This window comes from Labrus bergylta, chromosome 9 (genome assembly GCF_963930695.1).
Source record: "Labrus bergylta chromosome 9, fLabBer1.1, whole genome shotgun sequence".
NCBI lineage: Eukaryota > Metazoa > Chordata > Actinopteri > Labriformes > Labridae > Labrus > Labrus bergylta.
In genome coordinates, this window is record NC_089203.1 from 28859303 (window position 1) to 28878715 (window position 19413).

The 19413-nt window shown below is 41.9% G+C and overlaps 1 protein-coding gene across 2 annotated transcripts in view; it reads right to left on the minus strand.

The window, feature by feature from the left end:
• glrbb (glycine receptor, beta b) overlaps positions 1 to 10835 on the minus strand; it is a 33274-nt gene extending 22439 nt beyond the window's left edge. The window contains exons 1-5 of one of the 2 annotated variants that reach the window (XM_020645093.3): positions 10702 to 10835; positions 10381 to 10521; positions 6245 to 6383; positions 3021 to 3127; positions 561 to 628 (exon numbers count right to left, since the gene is read on the minus strand). In XM_020645093.3, the coding sequence (XP_020500749.1) occupies positions 561 to 628; positions 3021 to 3127; positions 6245 to 6366 (297 nt within the window). In that variant the 5' untranslated portion in view covers positions 6367 to 6383; positions 10381 to 10521; positions 10702 to 10835. The other variant, XM_020645092.2, reaches the window with a different exon arrangement.
• Positions 10836 to 19413: the final 8578 nt, after the last annotated feature.

A 19413-nucleotide genomic window follows, 5' to 3' on the forward strand; every position in this document is an offset into this window, starting at 1 on the left:
TGAGAGTTCAGGTCGGTCAGAATTAAACTCTCCAGATGGCCACCCGTAAAACTGAGCTGCATAGATGAGTCGATGAGGCAGAATCAAATCAACCTCTGGATTCTGTCACTCTGCATTACTGGCCATTATCTTATCACACAATTAAGGAACATTTACTGAGAGAAACGCATGGTGTGTTGTCGTCTCCGCCCAGCTGCTTTGACTTTAAACACACTGCTAAGCCGTGTTTATTAGAAACCTTCAGGAATCTTCTCCGTGTTGTTTCCTAATGATCAAGAGTCGACCCCGCGCCGTCCTTGACTTTAATCGGTTCTCTCGCATTCAAGCTGAGCTTCTTTATCAGCAATTAAGCCATCAGATAAATGAGGCATGAAAAACCCAGTCTTCATAATGATTCTCTGTTAAATGGTCTGATACCGTCTACAAAGCATGCTCTGGCTTTCTTCCTCAAACTTGTGTGACAAAGCAGTTCTTCAGCTCTGATCCTCTGCCTCTGATTGGCAGAAGTATTGATTACCAAATACTGTGTGGCTAAAGTGGAATGGGAAGTGAATTCTTACCATGGTCGTCTCTTGGATGGAGCCAAAACTGTTGATGAAAATGTTCACTCGGTCCTCCACGGGAATTCCTGCATTTGAAAAACGGGGAAGAAGAGATTGTAGTCTTGAGTCCAGGGGTGTTTAAAAGTGTGTTTGTAATGAGAATGAAATGCTACCATGCTTACATGTGAGTGTCCCCAAAGCCCTGCAAGTATCAACTTCAAACTGTACCTGGTGGTTAAATTGATTGTGTTGCTGACCAGGATTTGTGAAAGTCTTCATCAACATTGCCAAGTTAAAAGAAAAACAAAAAAAACCCCTCTCATCTCCTCCGCTAAGCTAACGGTGTAAACATATACACTGAAGTCTCTCTGCACTCAGCTTTATACATAAACTTCTAAAAGCCCTGATGAATGCAGTCAGCTCAAACCTGCTTTGAATAAATAATTCCCTTTGAGGTGTTTACTGGGGGCTCAGGAGTTTCACGGGATAAAACCCCATCAAGCATTTCACAAAATAAATGTGCATAATGTGGAGGTCGCATATGGATCACATATTCCATGCATTAGTGAAACCAAGCGTACAAATATTCAAGAAACACTTCTGGTGTTAGCTTAACTTCCTATATGGGCGATAAAAGCCGCTCACTGTTTTATAGGCCTGGGCAGAGCAACGCACACGGCACAGTCGAGGATGTAATTTGGGAGATTATAACATGGATGTTAATGGACGGAGAGCTTGGCCCACCCTGAAATCAAGAGCAGATGTTTGGCCGCTGCACCGTTTTGCAGGCTGTCGATGAGGGAGTTGATTCAGCTCGAAACACATCAAACATCCAGAGTCCCCGCTTACAGCTTACTGCTGCCAAGTGCCAAAGCATGGAAAGTAACTGAGGGTGTACCTGGAGACTGCTTAGACCATCAGTCAGGCGTACTGAGAGGTTGGCAAACTCCTCTTTGTTATTTTTATGGCTCTTTCTTGGTGACTCCTTACAGTTTGACATTTACACACTGTGAAGGTTGATGTTGGTAGACAGGAAAGAATAAAAGAAACTTGCAGATTTTAAAGGCAAAAATTTTTTGAGCCTTATCATGTTCAGCTACCGACATCATTAGGTATCACAAATGCCTGTGATACACCCTTAAATACCGTATCAGGTATCGCTGATGGCTCCAGGATATCAAATACCATCAACGAGAAGAACCCTAATAAATCAACCTGTTTCTTCTTTTCCTAAAACAGAAGGATTCATAACAATTACATTTACTATTAAACGTCTAGTTCTGACCATAAACTGTAACTATTAATGTTTGAAGCCTGAGCTACGTCAGCCATCTGTTCCTGCAGGGGGCTCTGGAGGCTCATCGGCAGCAGCCGTCATGTTGGAAATCCTGTCTCAGTCTAACTTTCAGTCAACCTAACGACAGACTGAGAGTTGGAGCTGAGGCGGGTTTTAAGCCTCTTGATGAACCGTTACATCACGCCCACCTGTCGATCATGTCAGCTACACGCCTAGCTATGGATCACACGTATCGTTTTTTAAATCAAAATGCAGACATTTAAAAAAAAGTCACCCCCCGTCCAGTGTGTGCCAGTGATGACAATAACTACTCAGATCTATTTAGTGTTTAGTACCAGGCTGTAAACATGTTTATTCATGCTGTAAAAACTTATTTTTTGCCTGTTGTGGAACCAGCCTCTAGTGGACGCTCGACAAACTGCAGGATTTGGCACTTCCGCAATGGCTTCGTTTTTCAACACCGGAGGGTTGCTGCTTGGTTCTGACCAAGCAACCTGATGGACAGAAGGGTGCTGAGTGCTGATCAAGCGGAAACTTCCGTTCTTGAAGAATTAAGCCAATGCGTCATTGGTGACGCGCTTTGAGTGTGGGCTAGTGCACACAAGGGGTAGAGAACAATCAGGGAGACAGGGAGGCGTCTGATTGGTTCATCAGATTGGAGTTATTAATTTCTGTCAGGACCTAAAGACAATTTCAACCAAAATCTTAAAAAGAGTATCTGGAGGAAATTACCAACCTTGCCTTTAAGTGTATGAATCTAAATGAGTTTCATGGAATATAAAGCAGCAATAGTTTCCTCGAAAGCTCTAAAACACAAATTTCCCACGTATTCTGTTTGCTAAGATTTACGACCATTTAAAGTCGGACGTTTTAAATGATGACTGTGCATCAATCTACACCATGTTGAGCCGTCTTTGAGCTGAGACAGTATAACTGTGAACATCTGCTTATTGTAACTCTGCTGTCCTACATCTCATGTGTGCAATAGCATGCATCGGAGGAAATTCATTTTCATTTTCATTCATGTCTCAAGCACCAGTAGATTCCTGCACCATCTTAGTGGAATCAATCTGGAGGTGAATATTCATAGTTTACTTCTTCCCTTAATTATCATGACAGCACCGCAGCAGAAATGTAAATGAAACGTAGACAGTGACAGATGAGGAGGGAACGAGACGTGCCTTTGAAGTTGGGCCTTATTCTGGGATCATAGGTGATCAGTAACCTGTTCAAGATGTTACTGGTGGAATTGGCAGGGACTCGAGCCAGATCCTCCGGTGACAGCTGTCTGCAGTGGGGGAGAAAACAGAAAAAAGACAGAGAGGCAACTGAAGGCACGATTACATTAGCAGGTCAAATTCCTGGCAGATGAACAGAGCAGATGTACAGTACACACGTCTCCTCAGTGCACTCTTTGATTAAACTTCAACCCCGGAGGACAAAGTCACAAAGAAAATGAGGCTTTTACATTTGGAAGTGAGTTGTCATAAAACCAGATTTGTCATATTAATGAAAATCAAACACAATATGTTGATACATGGCAACAGAAACAAATGTCCCAGGCATCCCCCAAATCAAGACCCTTCTTAAAAAAGGTGGAGGAAAACTAAAAACCAAAAGACATTGGTATAAATGATCCAGGTCCAGGCAGGATGGTTTGAAAAGTATAAAAGGTCTTTTTATTAATTGCGCTAAAAATATTTCAATTGTAACTGACAAGTGTGTCGTTTTCAAACCATCCTGAGTGCCTGGACGTGGATCATTAATACCACTGATTTTTGGGTTTTAGTTTTCCTCCACCTTTTTTTACAGTATTCCCCTCCACAAGCACTGCTGGTTTGGGGGATACCATGTCATGAGACACTTCTTGTTTTAAATACCAGAACATTCAATTGGCACAAAACTAACTAAACTTGATTTATGTCTTTTTGTAGATTTTATGGATCACTGCATATCCAAATGTGCTCTCTTTATCGATGAAAATCTTTCAATAGCATAAAACAACGCAACAACAAAAAAAACCTGAATAATATTGTCAAAAACTGTAACTATGACGTAACGCTGATGTATCGTAAAGTAAAAGGAATTAATGAAAATAAGCTGAAGGGGGTCCACACCAGAGGGGGATGCTGCATGTGGATCCTTGGCATGGCAACGTTTGGAAACCCCTCAACATGTTTACTCACTTGTTATGTTTACATGTTCACCATTCTAGCGTGTTAGCATGCTAACATTGGCTAACTATGCAAACACAGCTGAGGCTAGCTTGTTTAAGCAAGTTGGTTTTGTGTTGTTTGATGATAAACTGGTGACTCACTTAATCTATACAGTAATCCAACTATGATGAAAATATATACTTTCCTGATAGTCTTCAAGTTTCTTTCCAAAGACAAACATATTTCATGTGTTTTTGTATTTGTCTTTAGTAAGATCTTGTAAAGACGAGTCAATAGAGCTGCCATGTGGGTGGCAGAGAGTATTTAACTTGTCATGACAAACAGCGTATTCTTTTCAGTGTATTTCCGCTATTATTGAAACCAGAGCGAGGATTTCCATTGAACCATCCTGCAGCGTGGCAAAAAGCAGCTGTCTGCTGAAAATCACCAGCAGAACACAAAGTGGTGGCTTTCAGAGGCATTGTGCCAGACATCATTTGTTGTCTGAGGTTGACTGATGAAAAAACAATGGGACAGAGAGAGGGAAAGGGGAAACCAGGATCTGGCAGGAGGAAAAAGGAGAAAGCGTCCTCGTGGGTGGCAATGAATTCTCCTGCCAAAGAATTCCCCCTTCTCAAAGCACTTTACATATCATTATGTAAACTTTATCATGCACTGAGGATGAGTTAAAGTGCTCCACAGGAATGCAGCGCAGTGTGTGTATGTTCTGCGGTTTCCTCTGATCAAAGCGAAGCACATAATTCTTATCCACTAAACCTCTTTTTTCCCTCTCTTTTACCAGACCCTTCTGACAACCTCGAGCACAACAGCTAAACTGGAACCAAGTGGTTCCCTTGATCCACAAAGGCATCCACAGCACTCACACACGAAACATGTCATAGAGCTTACACTTGCCAATACTTGAACTACATCAAACAGTTTCTCGCTCATTTCAGGAAGCTTCGTTGTCAGGACATTTGTTACCATTTAAGGAAGTGCAGTGTGCACCTCTGTTCTGCAAAGATACAATGTACAGTCGAGAGGCATGTCAGGACACATTCATGTACATTCTGTTATCGTACATGGGTTCAACAGAATCCACCTTTACAGCTTTTCTGTGACCTAAAAACTGAAGTATTGGCATGTCATTATTGGTAGCTGGTAGCATCAGTCTGTAACAAGGAGCTGTCAAAGTTTTACAACATGTCACATTGCAGATGTCTTTGGAACAGCCACAGCCAATCAGGAGTCAAATTCTGAACACTTAGCATTTTCCTCGCCCATCACACATTTCGGTCCCCTTGTAAAAGTCTCCATGTGAATACAGACCAATCTTGAGGTAATCATGCAACAATATAAAACATTGGTCCATGAATCAGACCAGAGCAAACGAACTACAGGTGTGAAAAACGCCCTTAGTTTGCAGAGTGTGGCTAACATTAGCAGTGCTAGCACCACCACCCCTCAGTCGTCCCTGCATGGTAAAGTCCACATACCTGTGCTAAATGTGGTTATGCATTGCTCTGGTTACCAATTTAAACTGTCACAGCCTCAATACATTTTTATCTCAAAACGATTTCATCACCGGAGGTGATTAGCTGAACTTTACCCCCGCATCTACTCAGCAGTATGCAAGCTAGGTCTGGCTATTTTACTGATATGTACTTGTCTCTTCCAGTTATACCGTAAAGTTACTCAATATCATCTATTGCTCAAGAGCAATGTCAAACATGTTTGCTGATGTCATTGCCATGTCTATTTGAACTTGAAAATACAAATTCAGAACAGGAAGCTCGTAATACTAGCTCGGGTCAACACATTGGTTCCCGACAAGTAGAGTCTTTTAAAAAATCTAAATCAATGGTTGGCTTGTGGGGACGGAACATTTAGTTGATATCAGGGGCTGAAATTCAGGATGTTACATCGTCTGCTGCATCAATTTTCTCTTTTCTTTATCAATTTGTCTCTTGTGAGTCCTTCAGCTTTATAGTGCCACAGCGCATCACTGGGCAGGAACACTTTCAAACAAGTTGAGTCTTGCAGTAAATATAACATCGTGAGAACACCAGTCACGTATTTCAGACGGTAAAAAAAAAATCAGTCTGAGCAGAGACCCACCTTGAAACTGTGAAGTTCAATCAATTCAGCAATATCATTTTGTCCTTATCATAGAAGAAAACAATGACTTAAGTACAATAAAGACGTTCTCTTTTGTACCTACTAGAGAGTGTTGTAAATCCCATACTTACGACGGACAGTAAACCTGCTTCCCTTTCTTCTTCCCCTTCTTTGTTCCCTTTTCTTTGGCAGACACTCCCTCCACACAAAGCGAGAGGACGAGCAGAAAGATGGCAAGCGTCTTGATTCCCATTCTGGTGTGAGTGGAGCCTGCGGAGGACGAAAAAGCAAACAGTTTAAATGAAGAGGTCGACGTGTAGCATTGGAATTACAGACACTTAATGGTGCGCAATTTAATAACCCGGAGTGAACTGTTTTCTCGTCACGTTCAACAAATCACAGCTTTCATTTGCATATGGAGACAGGAGAAAGTGGCTACTTAAGCTCTGCCCTCAGTGGGAGCAAATACAGCCCACTTCATATCCTGCACACTGAGACCTATCCACTTACCAACCTGACATAATGTTTTCTATGGATCTCTATGGATCACATAAGGTAAATGTATAAAATGCTAATGAATCAATCTGCCAAGGTTTTATGAAGCTGTGCGAGTTCAAGCATAAACCAATCAGTGCAGCAGAGTAATGACGGCTATTCGGGACCCGTCAGGTGAATGCGACCTCTGAAAGAAATATTACCTCTAATATCCCTTAACACTGTCTAGACGCTGCAGAGAAAAGACTTAATATTGTGTCTGCGTGCAGCTCTTCATGGCCTAAGTTGTTTATCATGATCTTTTTAAAATGCATAATATAGTTTGATCAATGCTGGCTGCTCTGTTAAGGCCCTGACACACCAAGCAGACGACAAAGAACTAGTGGCGACGAAAGCTGGCTTCACCTCACGCTTCACCTCACGTCTTGGCCAAAAAGTTGCTCTAGAACACACCGCAAAGACTACAGCCGACGGCCAACCACCACGTATGTTCAGCACATACTTGAGAGGAAATAACCATCCATGCCAACAGGGGGCAGCAGTCCGTTGTTATGATACCGCTGTCGGTCACCACTCGTATTATAGGTCGCCTACTAATGGAGAATAATGTCTGATAAAAAGTAGAAAATGGCGCTGGCGTTGTCAGCTCTTGGTCTATTAGTGGAAAAAGAAAAGAAGAGGCGGAGGAGACAAATAAGGAGAAACCACACTAATGAGTGAAAGCATGGAGACTACAGAGACATGCTCAAGGGGCTTTACTGAACCTGAGAGCTGGAGAAAAATGAAACCTCCCAACAGTCAATCAGAGAGATTCCCCTCACCGACGGCCGACTCCGATTCAACATGTCGATTCGGACAAAAAAAAGACGGACAAGGGCCGACGGGAATCGACGGCAAAAACTAGAGCGACTATCTCCTAGGTGTGTCAGGGCCTTTAGAGGTCAATTGTTTCTCACACCACAAACACTAAAATGCAGGAGATAACTCTCTTGTTAGAACATTGAAAGTCCAACAGTAGCACCACAATACCTACATTATATAAATGAACACTTCTATACACAGGCAGTGCATTTTTTTTGTTGCAGATCTTGATAGGGGCCATTAATCAGCCAGCAGCCAAACTACCTGTGTGATTCATCCCCCCCACCTAGGAAGAGTGTTGCCCTTTTGTTACACCGGGACACCAAGACCTCCAGCAAAACTAACTGTCTGCTCCTCCCCGCCCAACCAGCAGCAGGACAGTATATCAAATGAAGCAGTTTATTGTCTAGACTCCCTCTCGCTCTCTCTCTCTGTCTCTCTGTCTCTTCGCCTTGGCCCAGTAACGCCCTGACTGCTCCTCGCCTGCACATTGATCATCATTTTCTCTGCTGGAAATCATTTCCATAGCTCCGCTCAGCTCCTCTTGTCTGCATGCAAACACCTAAGTCAACATAGTATAATCAATTTTTGTTTTTTTTTAACGGGAGGTCGGTCAGTGTTTCCATCATGCAGGACAAAAGCGGCCAACATGCATCATCAGCGCTGACCAAGACGTATTGTGTGGCAGCAACTGGAGTCAAGGGGGATGTTTAACTTGGCAGCTGACCAATTCATGTCTTATCTGACCTGCGATTCTCATCTTTCCTCCAGCATTTCTCTACATGACATCTCCCATCTCCAGTGTTCCTGACGAGGAGGATGGGGGAGGATAAAGACTCAGGCTGTGTTCATGAAAAGCATGTAAATGAAGAGATTCAATGAATTGTATTACAACATAATTTTAAAGTATTGATCCTACTGTTTATAATCTGCCAGATGGTATAGACATCCAGCTCATCATGGCACTGTTTCCCAAACTTTTGGGATTTGTGCTCCCTTAAAAGCAAACAATGTCCCATTCCAACACACATAATCTGCAATGTTTGAAAAGTTTTTCATAGTTTTCATGGCTTTAAAGACCTAAACATCTTAAGCATTTCACAAGAAAAAACCCCGCTGGTTTTGGCACCAACAGTTTATCTTCTGCTTTCCCACTGTGTGAATTAGTTCACATCTTGAGGTCTCACTATTTAAGATTTGTTTTGTAATGGGTCGCCTTAAAGGCTGACATTATGGCTGCATTATTAGATTTTTAAATTTGTATTCTTTTTTAGAGACTAACGAGGTATAAATCTCATGACTTTGCATGAACATGAAAAAGTGCTGAAGAAAACAAATTTTTTCTTCTTCTTCTTCTTGACTATCATGTGAGAAACTGTTGGATTAATTGTGCTACAGCTTTCAGGGTCGAAAGGGTTCATTATGGGTCTTGTGCATTTTTTGATGATGTAGAATCAAATCATTAATACTTATATTGTGTTTATATAAAAACATCAATAAATAGGTTCATTAAAATAACACACGTTGTAGCACTCTTAACTCTGGCTTATTTTAAGTTAGGTCATCATAGTCTGTGTTTGTGCTGTGTGGTATGTAGTCGGGGTTGGACCGATTATTGGCCTTGCCGATATTCAGCTTTTGGCCGCTCATGTATCGGCATTTTATTTTACTGATTGCACATCAAAACAATGAATTAAAAAGTGCATAACTTTGGCTTCACTGCAGGTGTGTCTTTACCTCTTGGTCTGTTTACACTCACCACTCTGTCTCACTATTGTCCCGCCCACAACACTATCTGATTGGCTTGAATTCCCGCAAGTAATAGCCAATCAACACTGAAACCTGGGTGCCACTAGTCTTGTGTTTGAGTTTGTAATATTCCAAATTCTACATTTTCGTCCCAAAGACCAGGTATCAGTCTCATGAACCACTAATAACCGTTATCTGTATCGGCCCTGAAGAACTATCGGTCGACCCCTAATATGTAGGTCCTAACATATATGGGATGATTTAAGTTTAATGTCAGGGCACATCACTGAATTCACTTCCTCTGAAAACTTTAAGAGGAACATCGAACTTTTTAAACCCGATCTCTGTGCAGAGAAATGTGGGTTCAGCAGAGACTGAAAAAAAAAAAAACTGTATTTCTCTGCACAAGAATCTCAATTGACCATGACACTTCCTGACTCAACTCTTTGCCACCACTGGAGAACATTGCCCCTTGCTCATGTTTTACTCCCGGGGATGTTAAAGCTGTGCAGAGCCTTTGTGGGGTGCTGGATGACTGTGACTCAAGCAGCCTAGGGTGCGAGGTCAATAGGCAATTCTGCTGTGCACACACAGCTTCCTCTGATAAATTATGCACCATAAACATGCAGCTCCATGAAAAGCAATGCTATCAGATGGAGGTAAACGACTGTTTTTCCTTCAAATGGAATTGAAAGTGGAAAAAGCATGGAGTAAATAATGTGGATTTCCCGTTATTTTCTCTTTATAACCTGATTATTGTGGACCGTCCTAGATCTTATCAGATGCTTTAAACCACAAAGATAGGCCTCCTCTGCGCTTCACCTATCAGCGTATCCATTAGAAAACACAGCCAAACAAGCGGACTACGGAGGCTCTCACAACCTGTGGCTGCTCCAGGTCTGTTTGGAACAAGAGAAAAGTAAGTGACACTCGAACCACAGCTTCATCCCGACCCGAGGAGAGCAGAAGCAGAGGGTCTGAAGATAGAAAAACACAGTGAAGCAAGCGAGCGACCACCATGACGCGGGGAGGGGGATGCAGGAAGAAGATGCCAGAACATAAGAGCGCGCCTCACAAGCGCTCACATTACGAACATAAAAAAAACGCGGAAGTCGTTAATCAAAAAGACCCCCCCGCCCCTCCCTCACCAAGTCCCACTTACCTTTCGGCTTTGTCACCTGTCAAATCCTCAGGAAAGTAGACCGAGTAAAAGCTGACTGTGCAAGTGTCGTTAAAAGAGGCTTCCAGACCAGTCGCTGTCTTTCTCTTCCATTCTGCTTGCGCGCTCTGTTCGCCTCTAAAGCTATTTGTTGAAGAAAATACAAAAGTTACATCTCGGCAATTTGCCAATTTTCTTTCTTTCTTTCCTTTTTTTTTTTTTATTGCCGCGCCCTGTTTTGTTGTTATTTTTGGAATTACTGTGTATATGGCTGCTGCCCTTTCGCCTCAGCTCGGGAAGCCCAAGATGGAGGCTTGCGTGTACCTGTCATGCAACATGCGCAGTAGCGGCTGCACAGAGCCGGAGAGCATCATCAGTCCTCCCATCAGCACCGTGGACAGCCGCTCCCCGCCTCCACTGACTAAGACACAGCCACTGTGAGCCACAGAAGAGCGGCTGCTAAACGCTGAAACGTCACGGCAGGGGAAGAATAAATGCTCTCATTCACGTGATGGGCGCAAACGTGTTATTTATGGCAGTGTCTGTGTGGTATTTAGAGGCAGATGGACGTGCAGTGAGGGCTCCATAGCTCCATGAATCACAGAGCGATGGATGCAATACAGTTCAGGATGATTGCTTCCATAGGTATTTACTATTGTGTGTGATTCAAAGACTATTACATCTAATTGAACCTCGTTCTTTATCAACGCCATGAGCAATGAGTAGCCTAAATTATTAAGAAAAATGAGACCCAACCCGTAGCTATTTTTAACCGGATGTGAATGCATAGCAATCTCACTTGATAGTCTGGATCTAATGTACGTGTGTTTACAATATCTACTCATTTAAAGCAATGGTTCTCAAAGTGGAGTCTCAAGAGATCAATTTCCTCTATAAATTCATCCACACATAAAATTGCATTGATTTGGATGACCTGAAATGGCATGGAAGAAGTAGGCTACCATATAGTACACATGCACACACATTATGAAGAAACACATTAATAAAGGATTATATAAAAATGACAAATCAACATTTTTTGCCTGGACAGATGTAGGCTAAATATTTGTCTTATCAAAGTAGGGGTGGGTTTGGACCCAAAGGGAGTTGCAGAGTTGTTCTCTGTTGGTTGTAAATGTGTGCCTGGGACAAGAAATTGAGTCAAAGAAAGGCTTTTGACCATGTTTTTTTTTTTTTGTGATGTCAAATTTTTTGTGCTACCTGAGATCCAAACTGCACGATTTCACAATAAATAAATCTGATTGGTTGAAAAATATTAGAAGTCTGGGTGGTACTTTAAATTAGTGCTGGGTCCTGAGGCTAGACCAGGTGAGAAATATATATTTTTAAAGCTTTATTTTAGGGCTTTTTTGTGCCTTTATTTAGAGGTAGGACAATGGATAGAGTCAGAAATCATGGAGAGAGAGAGTGGGGAATGATACGCAGGAAAGGAGCCACAGAACCACAATTCAGAACTGGGCCACCACTTTGGAGGACTACAGCCTCTGTTTTGATCATTATTTCACGTTATTATCAAAATCTATAGACTAAAATCTTTTCAAATGGAGACTTTGGGACAATTTTATCTCAAATAGGGGTCAGTGGACTAATATGTGTCTGTTCAGAACTTAATTAAAACATGTTTTGGGTACACTGATCTCAATAACCCTTAAGAGCATTAAAATAATAACATCAGAAAAATAATCTCCCCAATGGCCCATATCAGTCGTATCACTTAATCCTCTTCATCATGAGGAGATTAAGGTCCCTTGAATGCTCGGAAAAAAAAAAAACATAGTCAGAAAACTACAAGCCCCTCCATGATGAAGACAATGACCTGTGAGTAAAGACTACAGAGCAGCTTAATGGACCCTGGGTTTTTAAATAATGTCTTTAGATTTAGCTGTTACTCTGTGTACAGTGGGAGGGATAGCAGTTTGTCATTTTGAAGGTGCTGTCAGACTCGTTTGTTTACATCCACCTCGTGCTCGTGGACGGCCGGGCGAACTGAAAAACAGATTACTGAAAATGTTTGGCAGAGGGCCAGAGAGTTACGGGCTCATCAAATGTTATCACTTGGTACGGCCGCGCCATCGATTTTATATTTAGTCTCTGAGTTAAAGGAATTTTATGCAGCAGGTGTTTGACTTTTATGCCGCACATTATTGATGCTCCTCTTGAATACAAAGCAGCCTGTGTGGAGCGCTGCTGCTGTCGGCTGGAGAGGAATGTCGACTGAGTGTCAGAAAGTGGACGTCGCCTCTGGGTCTGACAATGAAGCCAATGCAGAAGAGCCTAAAAACCTGCCGTCACTTTGAATATGTAGAGCACTCCAACTTCATCATATGCTATTTTGTGTATGTGAAACTAGATTGACCCACAATGCATTGTGGCTCTTCAGATCATATGGCGGAGTCTGCCAGCCATACTACAGGTGTCTCAAAAATAAAAGTAGCAGTGGGACGTTAAATAATATTAAACTACCTAGCTGTGTAAGTAATAAACATAATGTGTATTTTGTTGTTAAACTTTATAGATGGCCTGTTGGGCGTGCTAGCCTGGTGCTAGCTTATTTAACGTAGCTTGGGCTGTGATTGATGAAGTCCTGTAAGGTGGAGGGGATGTGCATCAGTTCTCGCTGTGGAAACACAATTATTGACTAGTGGCAGCGAACTACGGCATAGTGCTCAAACAGGGTGTTTGGAGATTTTCCTTTCATGACATCACAAAGGGCAGTAGCCCCTCCCCCAGGTGGGTGACACTCCCACAGCTAGGTGTTTGTTCTGCCCTCTGAGTCTGCCTTCTCACCGTAAACAATAGGACATGGAGCGAGAAAGAACGAGTACACCCAAGCCCTTCCAGAGAAGGGGTGTGGTCAGACACAGCTCATTTACATATTTAAAGGTACAGACACAGAAACAGCCTGTTCTGAGCAGGGCTGAAATAGAGGGGTTTATAGTCTGTTAAAAACTGGAGACTTTAAACTGGTTGAAAAGGAGGAGAATATGTGACCTTCAAAAATGATTAGCTTGGAGAAGATGACGCTTCTTTTTCATGTTTTTTATCTTTAACCAACAGAACTCTCTGAACAGCTTCTGGTTTTTATTTCACCCAACAACATAAGGTGAAAGAATTCAGTCAGAACTTTTCGACATAAAGGACTTTTTTTTTTTTACAAGCACCAGCACTCATTTGGAAGGTTTAGCGAAACACATTTGAAGCGTCTCAACAGGAAGCTAGTTCCTTTATTTGTACAGTGAAAATAAAATCCATCACAGAATGCAACCGCACTCATTTTCCCACACTTTCTCGATCCATATCTCATTCATCACTTTATGTCAAACAACTTGGGCGGCCTTTTCCACATCGATCCCCGAAGTCTAATTTTGACTGACAGGGCATTCCATTTGCATATACAAATTAATCAGCACCATATGTACAGTATAGAGATTAATGATTTATGTCACTGGGCATGGTTCTGCTGTTATAATCAGGACGCTTACAAACCAGCACAAAGCTCCTTTGTGTTGTCCACAAAAATGTCCACGAGTTGAACACAAGCCAACTTTGTGATGGACAACCGTGTGACTTCCAGAAAAACGTCAAGCTGGATTGAACCAATCTACCTCGTCACGTTTCTATACCACTGCAGCTCAAAGTGAGGCTTTTGACAGAGAGACGCCTGCACTCATGTTGCTGCTATTCATGTTTTTTTTTCTCTTTGTGCTGCTCAGTAACAAGATTGTTTTCATTTTCGCTGTGATTGGTGATTCTTAACTGAACCCAGAGATGCTGCAGAGACTTAACTTTTTGAACAGTGATGAGATAGATTGCCTTGAAGAAGCAGAAATACACATGTTGAATGAGCTGTCAGAGTGAATGAGAATCATGAAGGATGAAGAACAGAAACCGAAAAGGCGGGACTGATGTGATTTGAATGGTATTTACTGTTTGTGCACAGAGCGGGTTGATGGTGGATTTAAAGTCATTTGGATGGACTGTTACTTGAAATATTGTTGTGGGTGGAGAAATAAAACCACACACTTAATGGTAATCACTATGAACTCTTTATATCAAGAGTTATTAAACATCTTTCATATCTAATCTGTGCTTCTCAAAGTAAATAACAAAGTGGCTAAATGCTAATGTTAGCTGTGTTGTCATGGTAGCTAAATATGTTTTTGTAACTCAACACCGCCCGATATCTCTCAGGATTCTTGGTATCCCTTGTCTGTGTAGACGTTTACAAGACTTTAGCCAGGAACATAAGAGTAAGACATGATAACAACACTGAGCAACATGGTTGCCATGGGAATGTGGTCTAATGTGGTGTCTTCTGAAAGGGAAACAAGAAGTGTTGAAATTAAATTTAAAGACCCATATTTTCCATGTTTTAAAAATACACAGAGTTATTTTCTGATCTGCTTTGTTCACAGTTCTGTTAAAGCATTTGCAGTTCTTATCGCAGTGTAACCGGGGTCTTAGTTAGTTAGAGTTATCTGTATTTAGATTTTCACTTTTTTATTTCTATTTCGCTCTGGGGCCTCATTACAGAGACGTCCCGAGTCTGAAATCTTATCTCATGTAACTTTGGGGTGACATTTAGGACATTAGTTATTACAGAAGCATGTTCCCTGACTGCATTGAAGACAAATATCTGATCTTATCATAGGAGTACGAATTTGGCTGTTAAAAAAAAACTGTCCGACATAAGAATTTCACAAGTTCAAAATCACAACGTTATGATGGTTCGGACCCTTTAATTATGTCAAAACTTCCCAAATTGCCGCACCACCTTTGCTAGTTATGTATGTCAATGACAATCAATTTTGGGGAACAACAATGTGTAACTTTTCCAACTTTAAATAGTCGTTTTAAAGTTTGATTTAATAGTAGAATAACTTTCGAACATGGAGGATGGCGTCTCTTTCATGTCCACAGCTTGGCCTGATCACCTGTTTAATGTAACTTTGGCAGCGGACAGAGGTCATCTTGTGTGTGTGCGTACAGCTTTACGGCACTAGTTCACACAGCAGCCTTCAGTTATAAAAAAGAAGCCCGACTCTGTTCTGGATGATACCACAGTTGAGGCTAAGAGGAAGAGGACGGTGATGGATGAAGCTAAGAAGAGGAAAAGAGAGAGTGACCGAGCAAGAAGCAGAGTGTACATTCCTGCTGATATTACTCAGAACAGCATGTTAAGTTTGGCTGTATAGGCAACACCTTTCGTCACAATACCAACCTGTACATATACCCAAGCATGCTGGCATGCATACTTTGTAAATCCAATAAGACATGTGCACATAGGGTTGCAGGTTTCCAGATGTTCGACCCCATGCTACTCATCACCCAAACAGGGCTGGGATGAAGTTTGTCAGTGTTGAAGATCTGACTCCTGGGTCGTTAAATAAGCAGATTGCCGTATTGGAAACTTAGTCATATTCCCTGTCAGCAGATGTTTAATTAGTGCAAAACTAGCCAAGATTACGAGGGAGGCATCGAGCCAGGACGATGTTCAGCAGGAACGCTCACTCCCAGCATCTTCTGGAAATGATTCCCTGCTCAGACAGAGGAGGAAAATCCTCAAGGAACAAGAGGTTCTTTCCAAAGTGAGATGTCCAACATGTTAAATGAAAATATTTTTCTTTGTGAGATTTATTGTAGACGTTCAGTGAGCTCCTCTGTTTTCAGTGTTTTGGATGAATTGCTGAGGAAATTATCTCCACTTAATAGTCTTTGTTCAACATGTTCTGTCTTTCCAACAGCACAATGAAAGTCAGAAGTTCAAATGAGGTTTTATTGTTTTTCATCCCAGCTTGAGACTCCCTCCTGCCTCCTCTTTCTAACAGCAGCACGCAGGAGCCAAAACAAATAGAGCCAGACAGAATCACAAGAGTAACAAGTGCATTTAAATTGAATTCAGTTCAGGTTCGTCCCTGAAACACTGTCTGCAGACAAATGTAACAGATAAACGCATCAGACAAGAGGATCAGTGTTTTGGTGTAATTATTGGACGGAGCACGGACCCAGCATGCTGAGCTGAGGCTGGAGCGGCCCGCTGGGTGCAATAACTATTAGTGCTGCAGACATTTGGGTAAAACAGGCCATCAGATTAAATGTGTTACATCTTCTCTGTATGATTTCACCTGTGAGAATAACTTTCCTTTAACGTCTAGAAGAAAACAAAAGCTATTCTGCTGCTATTGTGTTCACATAAAACTTTATTGTATTGAATATTTGTGTTTAATGACACGTTAGACTTCTCCTCTGCTACATTTTAAATATATGACCTTGCTTTGAGTTCATGTTGGTTTCAGTGAAGAGCTTTGCAGACTGTAAATCTGCATAATCTGGGGCGCAGTGGTTGGTGCGCGCTCACCATGCTCACCGTTGATTCATCCATTGATGAATTACACCTGAACCTCTTTGTTTGTACGGCACCTGATGAAGAGCCCGGTCCGGTTCGAAACATTGTGTTCTTTAATGCATATAGCAAATAAATAAGTATATATTTGGGAGCCATGGTGTTACGAGTCTTTGTGCATCATATCTAATCGTTAAAAACCCAAATAGTCGATGGTAACTTGTTTTTAGGTATAATAAATGTGATTATATTAATGTATTGATTCTAATGTTAAAGAAGTTTATGTTGCTGATTATGAATCCTCATCAGTTTAAGTTTTTATACAACAGAAGTCCAAAGCCGACATGCAGCCACACATTTCATTTACTCAGTCTTACTTCCTTTATTTCTGATGTTTTTTCGAGATCTCGACTTATTGCTCTCCTTATCTCAGGATGAAAACGTTTGATCTGTAATTAAAGTGTTAAAAGTGGAATTAAAGTGTTAAATAGAAAAAAGTCCTCTTCATCCTAAACTGAGATACTTTCCAGTAATTCAAAAAAGATCAACAGGTGCTCAAGGGGCAGAATGAAGCCTCCATGCAGTTCTGAGGGGCACCACCAGGGGGCTCTGGTTTCCAAGCCAAATGCAGCCAGGGGCAATTAATCATCATCACTCCACTTTTCATATAAAACACAAGACTTTAATACCGATACAGCTTCATCACAAGTGTCTCACTGACATATGAAAGTGTTTCCTCACATTCAAAGGAGCAAACAGTGTTCATACTTCATGGCTGTGTTTTCAGGCCTAACAATGGAGGCTTAAGACTCCCAATTTGTTTTAAACTCTGAGAAAATGTGAGTCATTTCCGTTCAAAATAACTCTGCCTGCTCACTCCCCACCTGTACTGAAAACCACAGATGAATCCTCACAGGGCCACACAGAAAAAAATGCCTCCTCCTGCTGCTGCTGCTGCTGCTGCTGCTGGAGGTTTTTACCATTTAAATGAAGTCATCTTAAAGCTTTTTTTCTTCAAGGTGCGATAACGAGGTGCGGTCTGGATGTAGAAAACATGTCCGCTCCCTTGTGTTTCACTTCATTTCACCTGGAACAAAACTTGTGTTTCTCACAGACAGTGTGACAGATGCGATGACTGTGAGGGGGGGGGGTTTGTTTGTTTGACAGTGTACGTGTCCTGAAAAGGCAACGCAAGTCTAATGGGATTTTAGCTGGGAGCCTGTGAGTCCTCTATTGTATACATTTCCATCTCCTCTGCACTCGGCCCTGCAGACTGGCAAGTCTCGCCGTGACCCAAAAGGTCTGTCTTGTTTCTAATTTCCTCTGTTTATTATATTTCTTTTTTTTTTTTTTTTTATCAAAGCTGCCGCGCTTCACAAGACCACCGTGGAAGCGGCAATCAAACGTGGACAACGAGACAAAATAGCCAGCTTTAACAGACAAAACCTCTAGGGGCGAATGAGTGTGTGTGAGTAAGTGTGTGTGTGTGTGAAAGAGAGAAAGGGATTCCACAATGTGAAGTGCTGACATCTGCTGCAGGCCCTTGCAGAGCTGGAATGTGATACTCTGCTTTACACAAAGGGCCTGGGCCCATGCAGCAGGCACGGGAAGACCTCCAAATGCCCCTCTCCACGGGGGCAACACAAGTCTGAAACGACTGTACTGATGCCCCATGCATGCTTTCCCCCCAGCCATTAACTCTGATTAAAACCACAAAAACCCTCCCTTCATACCTTGATTCTGGGGGGAGATATCATGCTCTCTTTGAGGTGGTGGTTTCTGAGCGATGTGAGACCGAGGGGTAAAATTGCTGCAGCATTGCATCATGTGTCTGCCTCAATGGGTTCAATATGTCTCCGGCTCTCCTTTGATTGTTGTGTCTGTCTGTCTGTCTGTGCTGCAGCAGACTCACCATACAGTGAGAGCTGGATTTGGCCAACAATAGAAAGGGAGGAACCACATGAAACGCACTTGATGAGGTACAACAGTGTTGCCGCGGAGAGAAAGGAAATTAGGAACAGGAGGGGAGTATTGTTCCAAGCCGTGTCTCTGCTTTGATATGACAAATTGAGAAGCTCTTAAACATTTCCTTTTTTCCACAGAAACACTCAGGGCAGAATGCACAACAGCACGGTGAAAAAGTCTGCTGTGGGGACGCATTTATCTTTCATCTCTCTGTGGGGAAAATGAATCAAATCTTTAAACAATCCCCCCTTAGTTAGAACAAGAAAACTTATTTTCTTATGGAAAGTTTCCGTTTGGAATGATGAATATGCACTGTGGATTTCATTTTTGCATGTGTATGTTATTGATTTGAAGGACCGTGATGCACTCTGCAAAAAAGATGTGCTGTCTGCAAACGCTACAGTGATGTAGCTCTGTCGAAAGTAGGAATAGAGGAATTTTTAAAAGCACTTACACAGTGGGAGCACTTTGATTCACATAAAGCACAGCAGTGGATTTTGTCAATTTCTCTCCTCTATTAAGCCAATTAGTCACAACAGAGCTTCTTTTTCCACACCAGCTATAACATTTATGTCCTTACTTTTCATTTACTATGGCTGCAATATACAAGTCTGAAGTGCCGGTATTTGAGGAGGTATTTGTTCTACACAGACAAAAAAAAGCACCTTTAGTCTGAAAAAGAATCTGCTTTTCTTCAAACGTGACAA